The sequence below is a fragment of the Ascaphus truei genome, chromosome 2, assembly GCF_040206685.1.
Source record: "Ascaphus truei isolate aAscTru1 chromosome 2, aAscTru1.hap1, whole genome shotgun sequence".
Lineage (NCBI taxonomy): Eukaryota > Metazoa > Chordata > Amphibia > Anura > Ascaphidae > Ascaphus > Ascaphus truei.
Genome location: NC_134484.1, coordinates 234,325,801 through 234,348,698, shown reverse-complemented (window position 1 = coordinate 234,348,698; position 22,898 = coordinate 234,325,801). Strand labels below are relative to the sequence as shown.

The window sequence follows — 22,898 nt, the reverse complement described above, 5'->3', positions numbered from 1 at the left end:
ATCATAAACACTGTTTTATTTTAAATAAAGTATCACAGCTTTGCTACCTAAATATGGCCGGGCATAAACCTTCCAAAAATGTTATAACTTCAACCACAAGTCAGCATGTCACATGTCACATGACACGCTCACATTCACATGCTATGGTGAGGTCAGAAAGAGGGAAGCGCAGGGCAGAGAAACCCACGTGACGTCGGAGGGGGCGGGGACGTTAGCTACCATTGTGACGTGCGATAGGGGCTGGGATTGTAGGCTCTGTGACGTCACAAAGCCGGTTGATACTGAGCAGGTCTGGTTGTTGTCAGCGCCGTTTCCGGGGTCAGTGTGAGCAGGAGATCTCAGGGCAGCTGTGCCCCCGGACGGATCTATAAACACACACAGTGTCTGCCTATTGCCATTTTCCTGGTTGTAATCTACACACACACAGCAGAAAATGAACCGGATCTTTGGGTCATCGAAGCCTAAAGCGCCTCCCCCGAACCTGACGGATTGTATCGGGAATGTAAGTGACACGGGAGGAGGGTATAGGGAAGAAGGGGTAATCCGGATAGAAGAGGGGGACAGGAACCAGATCTCCCCCCTCCTGTGGGGAGGACATCAGAGCAGTATGCAGGGACCTGACGGGAGCACATTGAGGGATGCTGGAAATTCTCCTGAAATCAGCCCCTTCATGACAACTATTATTACTGCTCACTGCCTGAGGGAGACTTCAGGTGGCAGATACATCCAGCACCTTCACTGATCCATGTTAGTATTGCACAGGTGTTAAGATGTCAGCACACGAGCTACACTTCAGTATGTATAGGGCTGTCATAGATCCTTTGGGGAGTCTGATGTTCCTGGAAATAAAATATTTAGGCTATTTATTACTCTGGTTTGGTCCCTTTTAACCCGAATGTCAGGTGAGGGCTGATTATTATTTGCGTTTGTTCAGGTTTCCTGGCTGTCTTCTCTGATGGGTCGGTGTTGGGAGGCTGGTTAAACAGCACACGGAAGTGTTGCTGCTTCCTGCTTATCACTGGTTGGGTCTCGTGACTCTGCTGGTGCTGCATTCACATCACCTCTTTTCCTTAGCCTATTGGTGAATTGGATATCTACCTTGCCTAATTCTTCTCTTTTGGTAATGGTTTCATTAGAAGGCTGGGACCCCCTCTCCCCCCTCCCTTCTTACAAGTCATCAGTGTTACTCAATAATGAACTTGAACATAATTCAAATCCATTAGGTGTGTAATGGGAACAGTGAGGAAAATAGCCAAGAGCCCATAACTCAAACTAAGTTAGTGAGCAAATAAATGACCACTGTACAAATAATATTCATCAGTAATTATTAGATCATGAAGCTCAAAGACTTGTTCAATGCTCCTTGTAGCTACTTGGTGTTTTTGTTTATCTTCCATAACGGCGAATGCTAAGAAATTCTACCACTATAGCTAAGGTTATGTCTTGCGGGGTTGTTTTCGTGCAATCGGGTGAACAAGGATCTGACCACAGAACAAACTTTTTGTTAGTCGCTCACTTGTTTTCATACGCGCATTTAATATAATACAATGATCAACACATTTGACTCTGAAACCTTGCTCCAATTCTTGAGGTTGCTCAAAGGTCACTCAACTGAGACAAGTTTATCATGATGTTAATATAATAAACGTATTATTTAGTGTCCCTACAAATGAGACCACCGCTTGCCATTTCCTGAATTGATAATCCATCGTTGTAGTGCCACAAATGTTACTTTTTATAGAAGGGTCAGTGAAGGGATATAGTGAATGGATATGATCAATATAAGTGACATATTACAACACATCTCTTGACTCACTTCATCACATTCTTAATGTACTTGATGGAAAACAAGTCCGTATTGAAATAAAAGATGGAGCCTGCGTTTTTGCTCAAGAAAGCTGAAATGTTATCTTTTCCTCCCCGAAGGTTGACGGCAGAGCAGAATCGATTGATAAGAAAATCGCACGGCTCGATGCGGAATTGGGGAAGTACAAGGATCAATTGAAAAAGATGAGGGAAGGGCCATCCAAGGTACGAATTCAGCGTGGTTACTAAGCAAAGAAATGCAAATAGACCTGTTTGAATGAAGCATAGTGACCAGTTCATCAAGCTTTTTAAAAGTATGACCAGTATTTAACCTGTTCATTGGAGGAGATGCTTTGACGTGTGCATGGAGTTGTTCCTGGAGTGGAATTATCGCAGGCTGTCATTCCTATTTGTAACTATGGTGCAAGATGGGTTGCAGCTATATTCATGAACATCTATGAGAGGGCTCTGACAAAGGGCCTTGGACGCTCTGCTCCTGATCATTTCAAACTGGCAGCTAAGGGGTAAATTCTATATTCTCTAAGGCTTTTTTGGTGGAACATCAACATAGACATTAATGGGGATAATTTATGTGGGGTTCACAGAATGTAACCCTGAGTGCACGTACTCGCACTCATACTCACTTATACGTTAAGGTCATGCACTGGTGTTCTAAATGTTGAAATAGAAATAATTTTCAAGTCTTTAAATGCATCTAAAATGACTTTACGAAAGGCTTGTGGGCCTGTCCACTCCTAAATGTTTTCTGATCTGGCCCCTTAGGAGACCTAGTTGATGTGCGTTGCCTTTCCTTTATTAAGCCTTCAATGACATGCTGAGTGTGGTAACCTGGAACGTGTCAGGTGACTGTGTTTCAAACATACCATAATGCTGAGTAAGTGGGGTGGGGATTGCCAAGCCGGTTTCATGTTTAACATCACAACATTGACTCAAATGCACCTTCAATCCAGCGGTATGAACCTCCCAGTATCACTGGATTGCATGAGACGTGCCTGCAAGTAAATGTTTTGCTTGGATATCACCCATATTGTTCCTGCTGTAGGAGATCTTCACCGTGATTGTTCGATCTCTAGAAGTAACCGACTAATGAACGTTGGAACACATTGAATTAAATCTAGCACCAGATTATATTATTTGGTTAAAAGATTTTAGTTTTGTGAAAACTGTTGAAACATCAGCATTGAATGTAAATGTTTAATTTTCTAATGCGGAAATTTCTTTTGTTTTCTAATATGAATATAAGATGCAATTTTTCAGCAGCAATTAGTGGTGTCTGTCCTGTGTCTCATTGTGAGACCTTTCAATAATTGTTTGTTTTTGCTTTTTATTTTTAACAAATGATTCAGCAAATAAAGATATAGGATAATGCAATATTGTGTGTGTTAGGGAAATACATATTTAGTATTTTTAGGGTATCTCCTGTAATGAGTTTGTACATACTACTGTACTATTAAAAATAAAGTTTTGGTTAAATAACATAAGACTGAGGTTACACCGTCGGAAAATAATTTTAAAGGTTGAAAAGCACTGCCTTAAGTTTGTCTGATTTGCAGCCTCTGGGTAACTGTAATATTTCATTTATTATTCTTTGTCAGACCTTTTTGTTACATTTTCCTTAAGGTGTGTTATGTCATCGAGTTTGTAATCGATTAGTCTAAATTCAAGTCAAGATTATCCTACTTTTTAAAAAAATTAATAAAATATATAGGTATCAAACGGTGTTATTTAACCTAGTAAACATGCTGCTGCCCTTAGTTCATTTTTGTCCTGGACAGAATTGACTTAAATTCAAATAATACAAAAATTCACATTATTTAAGTAATAATCCCAGAAGAACAGGGCATTCATTACTGGCCAATAATAACCTGGCTGGAAGAGTTGAACCCCCCCACCCCGCAGCTCAGGAGGGGGAGGAGTCAACCCGTGGCTGATACGTCCTAACTAATCCCCTGCCCTGTCTCAGAGCTGTTACTTCAATCAGACGAATCCCCTGCCCTGTCTCAGCTGTTCTGAAAGCTGATTGGCTGGAAATAAACACATTGAAAACTACACATTCTGCTGCTTAAATTCCGGGCATTACTGATTGGTTAAAATTCCAGGCATTATCCAATCAGAGAGCAGGGTTTTCAATAATGCCCTGAATTTTACTGCTTTAGCCTATAATATGCAGTAATAGTCTTGTAATCTAATATGAGGGTGTGATACAAATATAGGATAGTAAATAAATGATGGTGACACTTGTGAGAATAGTGGTCACTTTTGGTAATGTGGCCAAAGCTTCATCCTTTCCTATTGAAGAGCCAGGGATTCAATTACGAGAGACTTTATTAACGCTTTGGGTGCCTCAGGACATATAGCGACTACATCACTGGCACTGCAGGGGCCCCGTAACGTAATGGCTGCGTCATGGCGTTAGGGTGCACGTTTGTCAGTGAGACCGCGTCGGACGCGATCTGTTGTGCAGGAAAACTCCTCCCATTCCCGAGTTAAGGGCCACCGCGATTCCGTGACCTCTCCCACCGTTTGCAAGTGGGACCCCTGGTGCTCAAAGGGTTAAAGGAGTAGTCCTTCTGTTCCAGTGTTTGTTTTATTCTACTCCTTTTTTTTTTTTTTTAACCAGGATGGGAAGCAGGGTGTCCCCGGAGCTGAAACACGCTATTTTCAGCTCCCGGGATGCTTACGGCTGGAGGTAGCACCGGTGCTATCCCTTGAAGTGGAAACAAAAAGGCGGTTTAAATGTCACGCGGGCCAACTGGATGCTGGGACGTCACCCGTTGCAGCTTCCCATTGGCCCGCGTCACACGGGGATCTAAAGACCGGGGCGTACCAGTGTTACCTTTACCAGGGGGTCTCCGGAGCTGAAATTAACACGTGTCGGCTTCAGTGCACCACAAATTTCCCTTCCTGGGTCTGGTGGGGAGGACTGCTCCTTTAACCTCTTAATGACTGCAGTTGCCGGAGGCGTGTACGATACATCCCTTACTGACCACTACGATAACCAAGGGGTAATGGCCATGACCAACTCGCGCTTTACTAACCACCCACCCAATGTATGCCAAAGACAAGGGTAAGGCAATGCTTTACTAACGTGGGTAAAGACGCGCTCCTGTGTTTGTGTGTGTGATAAAACTGCTGAAGTGCTGCCTTCTGAGTAAAGCCCACAAAGCCATTGTTGGATCCTGTGTCCTAATTGATGACTAAAATAGTAACACTCCTTCTGTTTGTTTCAGAACATGGTGAAGCAGAAAGCCATGCGGGTGCTCAAGCAGAAACGCATGTAAGTAGCCTGTTCCGCAGTCCGTTCTAGAACTTTGACAACGACACAGTTGAGCCATCAGTCCTCTGAACATTCATTTGCTTTTCCATGCGCTGCTGGCCCCCAAGCTGACTGTAACGAAATAAAACAAAAAGGAAATCTCCGTCCAATTACGTAAATCAATCCTGCGTCTGAATTCCGTTCTCAATTGAAACCCATCTCTTTTATTAATGATGGATTACGCTCATTAACCACGTGGCTGTAAGTGAGGCAGCAGATATATCGTGGCTTGAAATATACATGTAAAATAGAAACAAAGGTTTTCCCCAGCAGATAAAGTTGAGCTTTACTTACAAAGCGTTTGACATCGGCTTGAATTTATTTTAGGAACCATAGAGAACAATGATGTTTCAGGTTCACACAGGACCTTTCATCAGGTGCAAATCGCAATACAAAGTGTGTGTGTGTGTGTGTGTGTGTGTGTGTACGCACGCACGCACACACACACACACACCAAATCTAAACAGGAAGTGAAGTAACCACCAATTATATATACAGTATGTGCCAATTTTTCCTCTAAATTATGTTGAAGTCTTTAAGATTAAAAGAAATGTATGCAGCTGCTAAAATTATTGTGTATTCAAATGTGTATGCTGATTTTGGACACTGCCAAGCATTTCAATGGTAAGTAATCCCCATAAGCAGTGATGTGGTTAAGAAATTCATTTTCTTTTCCTCCCTCTTCTTTTTTTTATTTATTTTTAATCCGTAAATGTAATTTCTTCGTTAAATATGTCTGAAAGCTGTATTTTCTGTTTATTGCAGGTACGAAGGGCAGAGAGATAATCTTACCCAGCAATCTTTCAACATGGAACAAGCCAATTACACAATCCAGACACTAAAGGACACAAAAACAACGGTATTTTGTCATTGCCGTCTTGTACTTATGTGCCTGTTTCGCGAGAAAATCACTTTGTCCTTTTTCTATGTCTAATTTCTTTTTGTTTTTGCCTTTTTAAGGTGGATGCAATGAAAATAGGAGCTAAAGAAATGAAGAAAGCGTACAAGCAAGTCAAAATCGACCAAATTGAGGTATGATGGGTACTACTGTCAGACCTACATTTACTAGGGGCATGTCTGTTTCTTTCCAATGGCCCATACATACATACATACTTACTTATAATGTTCTTGGCACATTGGCCTGTCACTTTTTCACCCTTTTATAATGTTGCCTTCATCTGTGCCATCTCATTCCTCCCCCACCCTTGACAGACTATCCGATATCCGTTGCTGTGACCATTAAACAGAAGTAAATTGGGTTAAAAAGAAAGATATTGGGTGCTTGTTTAGAGAAGGCCCATATTTACTAAACAGGACTATTCCAGTAGACTGATTTTGTGGTCCCGGCACCTGGGAAAGCAGTGCTTAGTCGATGTGGACCTAAAGGTCCTGAGTACATGCTCACAGTGGTGAACAAACATTTTCCCTGAAACGGACGATTATTTGGATAAATAGCCACACACAGAGAATAGCCGTTATAAATGGCATTTGACAGCATGTAGAACACTGTGCTAAACAAGGTAGATTTATACAAATACAGTTAAATTATGAAGAACTGAGCCTAGAATAAAACCTTATCAAAGCTTATGTGCTTTTGAACACTCTTCAGGTAGCTTCATCAAAGCCATGTTTTGGGAGTAACCAAGCAAGTTTATTTAATCCAATTGCTTTGTTAGGACTTATTTCTCGGTTATTCTTAATATCTGGTGCTGCGGAGGTTCCATCATTATAGGGTCACGGCTGTTTTAGATGTAACTGCTTATCTACCTCACTGTGTCTAAACTATGAGTGTGAATGGCTCAAAGTGGCAAATGTAGAAAACCTGATGATTTGACATGGTGGTGCTCTAAGACATGTACAGAACCCTGGATGCTTGGTGAAGGTCCGAATACATATGTAAAGTCACAGTGTATGTTGAGGGGATAGTTAACGTGAGCAACTAGTGGCTCTGCTGATTTTCAAAGCTTCAGAGACACAAATTGCATTTGTTCTTCCATTTGCAGGATTTGCAAGATCAGTTGGAAGATATGATGGAGAACGCAAGCGAAATCCAGGATGCACTGAGCCGCAGCTATGGAACGCCGGAAATTGATGAAGATGATCTTGAGGCTGGTAAGTAGGGTGAAAGGAGGGGCATCGCACGATGGGCAACATAAGACTGGTAGTATTTTTGAACCAGGAATCCAAAATATGATTTTACAGATGAGCAATAAACCATTTTTGGGTTCCTTAAACGTACAAAATCCTGCCGCACTCGAATAAACTTCAAAGTAGTCAGGAGGACATTAAAGTCCTTTTTATTATGCAGATGTAGGCACATTTCATGAAGTTGTCGTGATTGTGTGTTTTTGCCGCAAATACCGATCCTTTTAAACAACGGAACACTGTTGTGGTAGGCAATGTCAATATGATCGGTGGGTAATTTTTTTCACTTTTGTATCCTTTCTAAACAAGAGGGGGTCCTGTTGGCAAATATTCCCCACAAGTGGGGGGACAGCAGGAAGGTGCCAATAATGCACTCAAAATACTCGCTGGAGGTCTAATAGTGGGAAGATAACCCGACTGGATGAACGTGGCTAACTCGTAATGGATAACGTGGTTGAACCGTAAAGGCCCTAGAGGAATGCAGCCAGTATGTGTCCCGAAACACTGATGATGTAGCGTGAATATAATTTATAATTAAAAACAGTTTTAATGGTAATATCTGTAAAAAGTAAGGGACAAATTTATAGAACAGAGCTGTAGAGCTATATAGTAACCAGCTATATACAAACAGCATAAATGGCTATTGGGTCATAGTAGCTCGTAGAATACGACATGCTAGTGTTCCTGAAGTAGTAGGGGATGGGGAACGTTCAGTTAAAAAACTGGCCCATTCTGGTTATCTTCCCACTATTGGACCTCCAGCAAGTATTTTGCGTGCATGTTATTGGGACCTCCCTGCCGTCCCCCCCACTTGTGGGGCGTATTTGCAGACAGGACCCCCCTCTTGTTTAGCTTGGCTCTTCCCTAGTGCACCTTCCGGCTCTATATTGTTCACTGTAGGTCGAGCGGGTACCTTTCTTGCTATTTACTCTGTATCCTTTTCTAGTTTGATATTCGCTACAAAAATAATGCTCCGATATTGGTTATAAGATCTCGGGAGCACAGATTTCCTTTCCTATTGTCTCATTTTGTTGCGCTTATTGTATTAGATTCCCTCTGGTCTCTTTTGTAAAGCGCGGAGTCCACTGAGGGCGCTACATACATACTGTACATACACAAATAGAGCAAAGTCTCAAATAACAGTGCATCCGGATCTCGGGTAGAGTAATGACAATGTAAGACAATATAAGCCAATATAAACTCAGTTCCTGCTTGAAGTCAGGTAATGGAGGCCCCTGTGAGAAAATGTATCTGTCACAATGTAGTATTATATCTCATAAATTTGGTAGTGTGGATAATATCAGTCCTTTGTGGTAGGTAGAAAAATCGGAGACTGTATATATACACAGCTCCCACTCCCTCCTCTAAGTGGACACACTCCCTAGAGCCTAGTACACTGCCTGTGTACAGAGGTGTGACAATGAAAATGGTATCGATGTAACTCAGAGTTGCGGTGCCATTCCGGATCCATTCGTAGAGTGGTGGTTACCTGCCCTATACCATCTGTGCACTTTTCCAATTTTTGCATCATAGCCCCCACCTTTGTTTGTTTTTCGTGCACGCTGTGCTCCGTCGCTACTACCCATGGAATCACATACATACATACATACATACATACATACATACATACATACATACATACATACATACTGCAAGAGGGAAAAAGAGCCCAAAATAAAGCACTCTAGTTTGCCTGGCAGTACAAATACACAAAATTTTATTGAAGGTTGTCACAGAACATAAGTTTAAAATACAAAACACAGAAAGTTTTAAAATAAGGCATGGACCCCCTATATAGCAAAACTTGTTTTATCCTCTAACCAGAGTGTCCCATAATGGACAATACAAAGGTCTGAATGAACAGAATAAATGCTCTAAAGTACCTGACAGGGTGGAATTAGTACAGCTAACTGCAGATAGAGAATGGTGGCTAAATAGCGTGGAAAATACAGAGACAGCAATACACTTCTATCTCCCTTAAATCTGGGATAAATACAGAGTAATGCAGTGTCAGTAAGACTCAATGTACAGCACAAATGTTGTAGTCAAAATTGCACACCATAATCTGAAGCAGCAAAATACACAATACATCACCTCAAGTCAGGTACTCAGCAGTGTCTGGGGAGGAAACAAGGAGCAAAGCTCTCAGCACGTGACCATGTCCCAAGGGGGGACAGAACAGGGGATCCTGCCTACTGGACCTGCTCCTACGCGTTTCGGCCTTAGCCTTCTACTGGGAGTGGTACTGTAGGCAGGGTAACATGCATCTTAAATAGGGATATAATTGGGCTAGTGAGTGGTGCCACCTGTTGTGATTGATAACATGAATAATAAAGGGTAAACAGATGGGTATAATGAGCCTGCAGACATTGTCATAGCCAAAGGACCAATGATAAGGGTATGCCATGTCAACGCCTACCTTAATGAGGGCAGTGCTGGCTGCTCAATTTTCCAGATACACAGTAAACATGTGCATGACGTCATCATCCTGCCTTTACATACATACATACATACATACATACATATATATACATACATACATATATATACATACATACATATATATACATACATACATATATATACATACATACATACATATATATATATATATATATATATATATATATATATATATATATATATATATACATACATACATACATACACAATTATCTTTGTAAATTTTGACATATTTTTCTGAAGAGAATTCCAAGTATACATGACACAGGTGCTGAAATCAATAAGATGGTGTTTTAAACCAGGGGTGCGCAAACTGGGGGGCACGCTCCCCCAGGGGGGGTGGGAGATTTTGCTGAGGGGGGCGCAGGCCTTTGCAGAGGCCCCACGCTCTTCAACGAGGCATTTTTATTTAATGCCGGGGGATCGTGTGAGGCCTCTGCAACGCTATACTTACCTTGATTCAGATGCTCTGTGACGCGTCGCCATGGTAACACGGCGTCACGTGTCTTCTGGCTTATTCACATAGTTGAGCAGCAAGGTGTCTCATTGCTGGGCACCACTTACAACATATGGCTCAAAGTGACGCTTCAGAATAAGTAGATTGGTAAAAATCCCAATTTAGCCTCTTCAGTGTGCCATAGTTTTGAAACCTGCTCAGTTGCACTGCGCAGTTCCTCAAGCCAGATGCTACTTGGCAGGATAGTCTTTTTGGTGACCAGTGGTGTATTTTCTTTAATCCTTTTTATGAACTTCCATCACAGAGCTCGATGCGCTGGGGGATGAGCTTTTGGCAGACGATGACAGCTCATATTTGGACGAGGCTGCCTCGTCCCCGGCGATCCCAGAAGGAGTCCCCAGCGACTCAAAAAACAAGGTATGGATATTGATTCCTCTACATTTATCCCACCCTGTTCCTTATCGGAGAATCAATAAAGGTGAAGAAGGGGTACAGAGGGAGCTTTTCCTGCGGGAACTCTTGTTGAACACAGTGCTATCACAAAAGACGAGTTAGCCATTGCGCTCTCTCCCACCTCCACCACTAAGAACCAGCTTCCAATGGTTACAAACCAACTTAAAAAACCTACAAATAACTTTTAGGTGTCAGATTTTCTTATTAAAAATAACTCAGATGGAACGACTTCAACATGTTACTACCCTTTGGCCGTAGGAGGGATTGCCCTGTAAAAATGGTTAAACCCAAGCTGGATTGTTGTAAATCAAGTACATCGGCTAGTGGCATGAATGTACTTAATGGCTTCATCATTAGTGGTTGATGTCTGTGGACGGGAACATCCAGCTTTAAAACCCAAGTGATATTTCACAAAGTGCTGTTCCCTTCCCCGAGAGTTTGTATTATTGAATTTATGACAGTAGCCCTATAGGCCATGCAAGCAGAATGACACGGTCCTCTAGGAAAGAACTCTCATACACCCACTGCAAAAGGCAGTGCCTCTAGCTCTATGCCAGTCTGTCTCCCCATTTCTTTATCCATAACCTACCATAGTGCAGTAAGATCGCTTGTTGTGTTGCTTCTATTAATCTGTGTTCTTCTTTGTGCGTAGGATGGTGTTCTGGTGGATGAATTTGGACTGCCACAGATCCCTGCTACATAAATTTGCTTCTCTGCAGTTGGCTGCAGTCAACAATTTCAAGCTTTTGTTGGTTTTTTTTTTTTTTCTTCTCCTCGCTTCAAACATATTTAACAAAGTTACATTTGTGTAACCTACTAAAACAAACAAACTTGGATTTGCTATTTTAACGTTCCTAGATTCACTACATCCTGGTTTTCGTCCTTTGGAAGGAATACTTAATGTAACCCTTTGACTTATCAAATCGGGAGCAGCTTACTATACCGCAGATCCATGTGTTATACGAAGCACTGCAGGAGCAGGGTTACCATCAATGCATGCCTTTATCGGACAGACTCCTGTGGTGCCTTATCTTTAACATGTTCTCATGGGGATATCGCAAAAATGTAACGCTCTCAGTGCTGAGGCGGGTCCCGCAAGATACACCATTGCTACATGAGCTTAAGTGTAACCCCTTTTGTTCTAAAGGTGCCTAAAATGCCAAGCAATATCCTGCAAGCCCCCATCACTACAGTCCCATGTAATCACTGCTAAGCTGAATTGGCTTTTAACAGTGAAGGAGAAACACCAAGTTCATAAATTAGATACATTCTATGGACTACATTTTTACTATGCCTGCGCAATGAAATTGGGATATCAGACTGTTTCTACCTTCCCATTCGAGCACTATGTAATGTACAATTTTTTTTTCTCCTTTTGTAAACAAAAATACCATGATTGCGTGACAGCGATTGCTGTGTATTTTTTTTGCATCTTGACTAATCATTTTGATAAATAACGATTTTTTTTTTTTTTAATAATCCTGTATGTTGGGGAATTAAGATGCTGCAGATATTCACTGCTTGTACCTTCTTAAAAGATGTAACCGTTAATAAAGAGGAAATGATTGCTGTTGGATTGTGCTTTGCATCATAGCTGGTTCAAGAAACGTTAAGTGATTTGCTCAGTGTTTAAGTTACTGGGCTGCTTGATGAAGGCTGGAGCACATCACTTTCTTTCACTGGATTTGAGACTATTTTACCTGCGTTGTTTACCTTGGATATGGATTTCTGTGTCGTTTTGTGTATGTTTGTCATTTCACATACAGTTCAATTCTCCAAAGATGACCAGAAGATGGGTAGTTTTTATGAAGCGCAAACAGTGTACGCAGGGCTCTGCAAAATACACCATACAAACATAGAATTATAATACAATAAATGCAACAAACAAAGTCCGAATAGGAACAGGCATCCCTCCCCAAATTCTGTGTTACTAGCCGTACAGTGACTGCAGGTGAGGGAGTGATGGTAGTGTGCGACCATGATGATTGGTAGGTGTGGGGCCAGTAGCCTTGAGTCGAAAGTAGTATCTACATTGTTTAGCAGTATACACACTTCTGACAGTGGGATTGTATCCACTGCTAAAGAAAAATAATTAAAACTTTAAAAAGATTTTTATTTTAGGTTAATATAAACACCCCAGAGTTGTAAATGAGAGCATAAAAACTGACAGCAGAGATGCAGCAGCACAAAGGCACACCATGAAGGCCATCCCTTGATCTGATTTAGTTGGATTATTTAATCATAATAGAATGAACACATAGTTATGTGGCTTTTTAATCGCCGTATTTTCAGGTGTCTCCTAATCGGGGTGTAGCCTTCCTTTTCACTAATAACTGAGCAGAAAGGTTACAGGGAGAATATATTATTCAATATTGTAATAAGAGCATGCATTAATAATGCATCAGAACGTTATCCAGCTTCTCGCCATGTTGAGGATTCTATGCCAGCTCCATGTCAACTGTATTTCCCAGTGCATCACCAATAGACCCCTCTGCTGAGCAGGGTTTTAATCCACACAGCGGCCATTGTACATACAACAAATACTTTATCACTGGTACGCAATAGTTTCTTGCAATTACTGTATGTTTTCCCAGAAAATATTGTGTGTGTACGTACGCGTCAGCCCGTGTGATATCTACCGTAGAATTTTCTTATAGCTTTTATTTGTTAAAATGGTTAGTGGTCAACTGGAGACTACTTGATAACTATTTAATATGCTATTAGCATATTTCTTAGGTACGCATATTTTTTGTGTGCGCAAGTGTTTCCACTTGTTGTTTGAGGGGATATATTTCCCCACAGCACTTCTGAGTTTGGCCTCAAACATTGCCCCGTTTTTATTCTGTCTATATAATATATTGAATAAAATCTCTTTTTGTATTTTTCCAAACTGAGTGCTGTGGACATCTTTCTATTTGTGTATTTTTTTTATCCGGAGAGGTGAACCCAGATCGTCCAGCGGGCACCCACTTTACAGCCAAGTATCTTTTTGTCTTTGTATTACAGAGGTGTGTTTGTGTGCACATCCATCTCTATGTGTAAACTGTTCGGTATGTAGGGTGATTGGTCATTCGGAGCTTCTCTGATGTAGCATTTGACTAGAAATGTCAGCGGACCCACAGAAATTTGTATAGCCCTGGTAGGTTTGGGCTATTATTCTGTCGTCCTGTGCAATAATCCCTGGAGTAAATATGGGTTTGCCCCACCCACTGTAATTCAGTTGGTCAGAGAAGGTAGTGCTCAGGCCTTGTGTCAATCAAAGGCACAGGGCTGGGTCTACTGGATCTGTACTAAATGAACTACGACTTCCTGTTTTAGTGAGTTCCTCTCCACTTTAGAGAGGATAGTTGGTTTCAGCAAGCTGCCAGGGCTCTGGTTCGCTTAAGGCCCTCCCTCTGCCAGAGGGAAGATATATTCCTCTTACTCCACAAGGGAGTAAGGGAAGAGCAAGGACAGCGCCTAGGGCTCTGACTAGGAGTGGTGTCCAGGGACATCCTGAAGGTGACAACCTTTGATTGCTTGTGCTGTAACAGAGACTGCTGATTCAGGAAGGATCAATAAAGACCATCTAATTTTATCTGCACCTCCTGCCTGGGAGTGGAGTATATTGGGAGGAGGGGGACATAACTCTTTTGCAGATACTCCACCCCACACCACTGGGGGCTGCACCAGTAAGAAGAATTCAGGCACAGCCCCAGAAGCCTGTCCTGTTATCCCCCATGGCATCGCGGGAGACTCTGGGCCATGTTACCAGCAAGTATGCACCAACAAGACTCATGTAACCAGAGAGCTAGTTCCCTTAGGAGACCCTGTGAGATTGTGGGTTGGGGGGGGGGGGAAAGAGAGAAACACTGTTACATTTGAAAAGTGACTTATTCTTACACGAGAAGCAAATAAGTGAAAATGTTACTTTAGGTGGAGTTGAATCTTTGGAAGGAAGCCAATTGCATGGATAAGATGTTTAAAAAAAAATTACTTTATTCTCTTGAGAAAGCCCTGTTTGGCGAAACATGTTGAGCTATGACCGACCTGTGATCCTGGCCATCGGCCTTGGGGTCTTGTAATATAATGTTACCCCCACCCCCCTATGGGATAACCATGACCTTATCTGTGAATAAGACGCCTTGCGCCCTCGCCAGTAAATAAGACTTCCTTCTCTCCATCACCCCCAATGTCAGACACTGCAGTCAAGCTATCAGACAGAGAGGGGGGGAGGCAGTGGTTGCAGAAGAGGGCAGTGGGCAAACACAGGAAGTGGGTTCAGGAGAAAGATCCTGAGGGGAAGGAGAGGGGCAGCAGTGGGCAAAAACAAGGGTAGTGGACGAAGACAGCGGGGCAGGAGGAAAAGGTGGGCAGAGACAGGATGCAGGAGGGAGAGGGGCAGAGGCCAGAAAGAGAGACAGTGGGTGCAGGAGTGGGGGTAGTGGGCAGAGAGACTGGCTGCAGGAGAGGGGGCAGTGGGCAGAGAGACAGTGGCTGCAGGAGAGGGGGCAGTGGGCAGAAAGAGACAGTGGCTGCAGGAGAGGGGGCAGTGGGCAGAGAGACAGTGGCTGCAGGAGAGGGGGCAGTGGGCAGAGAGACAGTGGCTGCAGGAGAGGGGGCAGTGGGCAGAAAGAGAGTGGCTGCAGGAGAGGGGGCAGTGGGCAGAAAGAGAGTGGCTGCAGGAGAGGGGGCAGTGAGCAGAAAGACAGTGGCTGCAGGAGAGGGGGCAGTGAGCAGAAAGACAGACAGTGGCTACAGGAGAGGGGGCAGTGGACAGGGAGACAGTGACTGCAGGAGATGGGGCAGAGAGACAGTGGGTGCAGGAGAGGGGCAGTGGGAAGAAAGAGACAGTGGGTGCAGAAGAGGGGGCAGTGGGCAAAGAGAGAGATGGTGCAGGAGGGGGCAGTGGGCAGAGAGACAGTGGGTGCAGAAGAGGGGGCAGTGGGCAAAGAGAGACGGTGCAGGAGAGGGGGCAGTGGGCAGAGAGACAGTGGGTGCAGGAGAGGGGCAGTGGGCAGAGAGACAGTGGGTGCAGGAGAAGGGCAGTGGGCAGAGAGACAGTGGGTGCAGGAGAGGGGCAGTGGGCAAAGAGACAGTGGGTGCAGGAGAGGGGCAGTGGGCAGACAGTGGGTGCAGTGGACAGAAAAACAGTGGGTGCAGAAGAGGGGGGCAGTGGGCAAAGAGAGAGATGGTGCAGGAGAGGGGCAGTGGGCAGAGAGACAGTGGGTGCAGAAGAAGGGCAGTGGGCAGAGAGACAGTGGGTGCAGGAGAGGGGCAGTAGGCAGAGACAGTGGGTGCAGGAGAGGCAGTGGGCAGAGAGACAGTGGGTACAGGAGAGGGGCAGTGGGCAAAGAGACTGGGTGCAGGAGAGGGGCAGAGACAGTGGGTGCAGGAGAGGGACAGTGGGTGCAGGAGAGGGGCAGTGGGCAGAGAGACAGTGGGTGCAGGAGAGGGGCAGTGGGTGCAGGAGAGGGGCAGTGGGCAGAGAGACAGTGGGTGCAGGAGAGGGGCAGTGGGCAGAGAGACAGTGGGTGCAGGAGAGGGGCAGTGGGCAGAGAGACAGTGGGTTGAGGAGAGGCAGTGGGCAGAGACAGTGGGTGCAGGAGAGGGGCAGTGGGCAGAGAGACAGTGGGTGCAGGAGAGGGGCAGTGGGCAGAGAGACAGTGGGTTGAGGAGAGAGGCAGTGGGCAGAGACAGTGGGTGCAGGAGAGGGGCAGTGGGCAGAGACCGTGGGTGCAGGAGAGGGGCAGTGGGCAGAGAGACAGTGGGTGCAGGAGAGGGGCAGTGGGCAGAGAGACAGTGGGTTGAGGAGAGAGGCAGTGGGCAGAGACAGTGGGTGCAGGAGAGGGGCAGTGGGCAGAGACAGTGGGTGCAGGAGAGGGGCAGTGGGCAGAGACAGTGGGTGCAGGAGAGGGGCAGTGGGCAGAGAGACAGTGGGTGCAGGAGAGGGGCAGTGGGCAGAGAGACAGTGGGTTGAGGAGAGAGGCAGTGGGCAGAGACAGTGGGTGCAGGAGAGGGGCAGTGGGCAGAGAGACAGTGAGTGCAGGAGAGGGGCAGTGGGCAGAGAGACAGTGAGTGCAGGAGAGGGGCAGTGGGCAGAGAGACAGTGGGTGCAGGAGAGGGGCAGTGGGCAGAGAGACAGTGGGTGCAGGAGAGGGGCAGTGGGCAGAGAGACAGTGGGTGCAGGAGAGGGGGCAGTGGGCAGAGAGACAGTGAGTGCAGGATAGGGGCAGTGGGCAGAGACAGTGGGTGCAGGAGAGGGGCAGTGGGCAGAGACAGTGGGTGCAGGAGAGGGGCAGTGGGCAGAGACAGTGGGTGCAGGAGAGGGGCAGTGGGCAGAGAGACAGTGGGTGCAGGAGAGGGGCAGTGGGCAGAGAGACAGTGAGTGCAGGAGAGGGGCAGTGGGCAGAGAGACAGTGGGTGCAGGAGAGGGGCAGTGGGCAGAGAGACAGTGGGTGCAGGAGAGGGGCAGTGGGCAGAGAGACAGTGGGTGCAGGAGAGGGGGCAGTGGGCAGAGAGACAGTGGGTGCAGGAGAGGGGCAGTGGGCAGAGAGACAGTGGGTGCAGGAGAGGGGCAGAGACACAGTGGGTTAAGATCCTTCCACGGCGACGGAACGATTACATCCCTGGGAGCTACACTGAATGGCTGCTGCCTTCCATGTGACCTCCTTCTAGTGACCTATACAAATCAAGGGATTCTGGGACTTGTGGTTCTGCTGCCTTTCCAAGTTGTAGCATTACATCAGGAGCTGCACTACAACTCCCAGAAGCCTTCATAGAGGTGGGAGGCAGCTAGGAGCCAGCACCTTGCTGTGCTACTTGGTGGGTGCTTGAGCCTGAAGCAGTGCGAGGGAACCAGTATACCTCATACATACATTCATACATACATATACAGATATACCTGGCATTGCCCGTGATGTAATTGTGCTGCAGTGACTGGGTGGGTGTGAAGGTGGCAGTGACTCAGATGTGCTGCTGTTAACGTAGTGTACTAACCCAACTTTTCTTTTTTTGTCTTGTTTTATTATAGATTTCTTTCGACTGGAACATCGTTTTGTGCGTTGGCCTTCTCATTCAAGATGGGAAAAAGCACAGTAGCAGCGATAGTTCATGGCACATGCGGTGCTATTTACAGTTCCTTGCAAGTAGTGCATATGCCATTTCCAACAGTTGACAAATTGGAAACTGTGGCAAGTGAATTTCAGTTTAAATGGAATTTTCCTAATTGCGTCGGCTGTATAGATGGCAAGCATATTAGAATTAAACTCCCCTCTAAATCAGGCACTATGTTCTATAACTACAAACATTTCCATTCAATAGTTTTACAAGCTGTTGCTGTCGCAAAATGTCGCTTCATAGCTATCGATGTTGGAGCATATGGAAAGCAAAGTGATGGTGGGGTGTTTAGAGCATCTTCACTATACAAGTTAATTGAAGATAAAAAAACTTGTCTTCCCAGCAGCCAAAACTTTGCCATCAAGTAGCAGTGCAAGGTTGCCTCATGTACTGTTAGGGGATGGGGCCTATCCGTTGCTGAACTACCTGATGAAGCCGTACGCAAGGAAAAACTTAACAAGAGAGGAAGAAATTTTCAATTACAGATTATCCGGGGCCCGACGGTGTGTGGAGTGTGCATTTGGTATTATGTCTGCAAAATGGAGAGTACTTTTGAAAGCTATCGAAACGTCTGTTCCTAATGCAAAACGTATTGTCAAATGTGTGACTGTACTGCATAACGTGATTATAGATTTGGAAGGCTCAATAGAGAATGATATTTCTTTAGTGGATTAGGCACATACACTTCCTACTCCTCTCTCTAGAAATAGAGCGAATAATGTGCCTGGAAGAATGGCCAAATGCGTACGTGATTCCTTTAAAGATTACTTCAATGCCGAGGGAGCAGTGCCATGGCAAAATGACACGTAAAAGTTCATGTAAATGTGCAATAAAAAGAGCTCTTTCCAATAGATGAGAAAATGACGGAGTTTAACTTTAATAATTGTTTGATATTTCTGAATAAAAATGTTTGTTAATAATTTTATAATTCTGAATAAAAAAGTTATGTTTGAGGAAGACTTGCCTGAAACATGTTTATTTTTTTCCCTAACATGGATTTAAAACAGGCAGTGTGGGCTGTTCACGGGCATAGTTAGTGCAACTTCTTTGTCTTTTGTCACATAAACTGTATTTGTGATGGTGAGGCTTCTAATTAAAAATCTAAACACAATTTCAGTTCCAAAACACAAAGACGTTTCAATGCGTGCTTTAGCTATTTGTTCGTCTATATTTATAGTCAATGAATTCATTGTTCCAGTCTGTGTGTGTGTTTCTGTGTGTGTGTGTTTCTCTCTCTGTCATGCCGCCCCCCTCACCACCTCTCTTGAAACCCCCCGGTGGAGCTGTGGACACGGGGGGCTCTGTCCGAGTCTCAGGAGCAGGCCCCCCATGAAGGTACATGGCTGGAGCAGCCACCACTCTTCACCCCGTCAGAGCTGCGTACACGGCTGTTTGTCCTGCTGCAGCCAGCCCCCCGGAGCTATGGGGCCACGCGTGTGTGTGCACACTATATCGGTGTTGCTGTATGTGCGATTCCCTCATTATGTCACTTCCAACTGTGTTTGTGTGTCTGTGTGTGTGTGTTATTAATTAACGATGTACCAGTATGTCACCCGCCAATTACTAATGACTTTCCAATTTGTATATTTCACTCCTCAATAATTGAAATTAAAAAAATATGACCATGTTAATTAACAGTACAAACTTTAATTCAAAATATTAGCACCAAAAAATCAATATAATGTTACTGTGAAGCCTCAAACTCTTCCAGTGTCTCGTTTACCAGTTGTTGGAATTTGAGACGGAATCTCATTTTAGATTTTGTGTCTAAAGGCGTTATGTAAGGAATAAAGCTTTTTAAAAAATCCAAATCATCACTACGATTGTTCATCAAATGTTGCATAAAGCCACATTTCTGTTCTTCTAGTTCGACCATTTGACGTCTCAAGTCATTGCTCATTCTTGCTTTCTTGGCCACGGGTTCTGGTGACACCGCACGATCAGGTTGAGGTTCAGCAGCATTGTGTCCTCATGGCTCTCTGCTTCTTCAAGGTTGGACTGTGTTTTTGCAGGCAGCATCTGGTCCTTCAAAAACTGCATGTTCTTAAAGTAGGGCCACGTTGAGGTGACTTCAAAGGTGCTTGGCCCGGGGTCCCCCGAGCGTGATACCTTCACCTTTTTCAGTTCCCTACGGAACACATCACGCAGGTTCTTCCATGTATTCTTAATTACGTCAGCTAAAAAACAAACCAGAAATCAGTACGTTAATTAACATTTTTACTATTGACATATATTCATTAATACACAAGTGGGTGATTGCAAGTACGCTAGGACTGGGAAATGTGGACAGTGAATAACGGGCGTGTTGCACACACATACACACATGTGGACACAAACAAAGCGTGTTGCACACACATACACACATGCCCATGCGGACACAAACAGGGCGTGTTGCACACACATACACACATGGGGACACAAACAGGGCGTGTTGCACACACATACACACATGTGGACACAAACAGGGCGTGTTGCACACACATACCCATGCGGACACAAACAGAGCGTGTTGCACACACATACCCATGCGGACACAGAGCGTGTTGCACACACATACACACATGTGGACACAAACAGGGCGTGTTGCACACACATACACACATGCGGACACAAACAGGGCGTGTTGCACACACACCCATGCGGACACAAACAGAGCGTGTTGCACACACATACCCATGCGGACACAGAGCGTGTTGCACACACATACACACATGTGGACACAAACAGGGTGTGTTGCACACACATACACACATGCGGACACAAACAGGGCGTGTTGCAAATTCGCCACCACAGGGATATTGTTCACCCAATAGGGGGTTAAAAAAGACATACATTATGGCAATATATTAAAATACAATATTAGAACTTAAAAGATATATAAATATAAAATACTAACGTGTTATGCTAAAAAATCAGCCCTATCTCCTTCCAGAGCTTATCATTGACATTTCTGTCATGATAAGTTTTTGACCGCTGATTCCATAGTGAATCCCTCAATTGGACTTCAGAAATCAGTTGTTCTACTTGGGAAGAATCCATGGCAGGTTCAGTTCTATATCACTGGTTGCTTTCTCTTTGCTGATCCTTCAGTACACTCACGTTTCACAACACTGACAAATCAAGACCCCCTGTGCTCATTTCCTGTTTGGCCAGCACATAACTGGTCAAACACTCCCCTAAGCAACCCCCACCTATGCTCCTATGCTCCACATTTTCCACCTTTGGCCATGACCCCCCCCCCCCCCCCAGCAACAACATGAGGTGGGCATGTCCCTTCATTCACCCCCCCCCCCCAGCAACAACATGAGGTCGGCATGTCCCTTCATTCACCCCCCCCCCCCCAGCAACAACATGAGGTCGGCATGTCCCTTCATTCACCCCCCCCCCCCCCAAAGCAACAACACGAGGTCGGCATGTCCCTTCATTCACCCCCCCCCCCCCCCACAGCAACAACATGAGGTCGGCATGTCCCTTCATTCACCCCCCCCCCCCTCCCAGCAACAACATGAGGTGGGCATGTCCCTTCATTCACCCCCCCCCCCCCCCAGCAACAACATGAGGTCGGCATGTCCCTTCATTCACCCCCCCCCCCCCCCAAAGCAACAACATGAGGTCGGCATGTCCCTTCATTCACCCCCCCCCCCCCCACAGCAACAACATGAGGTCGGCATGCCCCTTCATTCACCCCCCCCCAGCAACAACATGAGGTGGGCATGTCCCTTCATTCACCCCCCCCCAGCAACAACATGAGGTGGGCATGTCCCTTCATTCACCCCCCCCCCCCAGCAACAACATGAGGTGGGCATGTACCTTCATTCACCCCCCCCCCAGCAACAACATGAGGTGGGCATGTCCCTTCATTCACCCCCCCCCCCCAGCAACAACATGAGGTGGGCATGTCCCTTCATTCACCCCCCCCCCCAGCAACAACATGAGGTGGGCATGTCCCTTCATTCACCCCCCCCCAGCAACAACATGAGGTGGGCATGTCCCTTCATTCACCCCCCCCCCCCCCCAGCAACAACATGAGGTGGGCATGTCCCTTCATTCACACCCCCCCCCCAGCAACAACATGAGGTGGGCATGTCCCTTCATATACAACTGCTCTGCTCACCTCGTCCTTTCATTGGATGCTGAGGCGTCACGTGAGCGGAGTCAGCGCGTGAATCTAAAAACTAACTGTCGGCTCTGTTTAAGCGCGCAATGGAGAGCAAGCGTGAGCCCCTACTAAAGCCGCTTTAATTGCGGCTGTAGGGGCTCAGTGCCAAGCATGAGAGAGCGTCAGCACGGTTCAGCGAGTAAGCGCTTACCGTGGCCGAGGCCTAAGGCTGAGTCCATAGAGACTTCAGCCGTGCGGAGGCGCGCGGAGGCTGAGGGAAAGCGAGAGCTTTCCCTGGCCGTCCGGGGGCGTGTCGGGGGGGGCTGTGACGTCACGGAGCTGGTTCGCCCTCATTGGGCGAACCGCTCACGTGACCGGCCCTGCGCTCCGGCGAGCTCAGAAACTAAAGATTTATTAAGACACACGCTTCCACAAGCGTGCGCGAGCCCCTGCTGAAGCCGCTCTCATTGCGGCTGCAGGGGCTCACTGCCGAGCAGCAGCACGCCTTAGCTCGGGTCAGCGCCCGAGCCCTAAGGCATCTTGTGCTGTTTGTAATGCACTCACTGCAAGGACACATTTTATCCTATGGAACGTTCTTTGCGGCAAATATGATGTACAGTACTCGTGCTCCTCTGTAATATATATCAATGCAGTGGCATTTTACTATAGAAATGTTTATTTACAATGACAAAAATCTGTCCAAACCACATTATTATGTGCTGTTATGTTTACATTTTCCCAGGGCCTGCTTAATTTGAATGGTATTTGCTGTTTTCAATATACAGTATTGGGAAGAAACATTCTCCCACTCTACAAAACTCAGTGCAAATGATGATGTTTACTTACAATATTTCAAGATGATGTAGCTTTATCCTAAATAAGGCAACGTTAAGGCAGGGGGTGAGCAAAGCTTTTATGTAAACCAGTGCTTTACAGAGACATTTTGCAGGCACAGACCCTGCCCCGTAGAGCTTACAATCTGTTTTTTTTTTTTTGTGCCTGAGGCACAGGGAGATAAAGTGACTCGCCCAAGGTCACAA

The 22,898-nt window shown here is 45.4% G+C and overlaps 1 protein-coding gene across 1 annotated transcript; it reads left to right on the top strand.

Moving 5' to 3' along the window:
• Window positions 1-249: 249 nt before the first annotated feature.
• On the top strand, window positions 250-12,235 carry CHMP5 (charged multivesicular body protein 5). The gene is made up of 8 exons (XM_075585970.1): window positions 250-502; window positions 1,927-2,031; window positions 5,058-5,104; window positions 5,909-6,002; window positions 6,104-6,175; window positions 7,147-7,255; window positions 10,513-10,625; window positions 11,314-12,235. The coding sequence occupies exons 1-8, from the start codon at window positions 434-436 to the stop codon at window positions 11,362-11,364; spliced, it is 660 nt and encodes a 219-aa protein (XP_075442085.1). The 5' UTR covers window positions 250-433; the 3' UTR covers window positions 11,365-12,235.
• The last annotated feature ends 10,663 nt before the right edge of the window (window positions 12,236-22,898 follow it).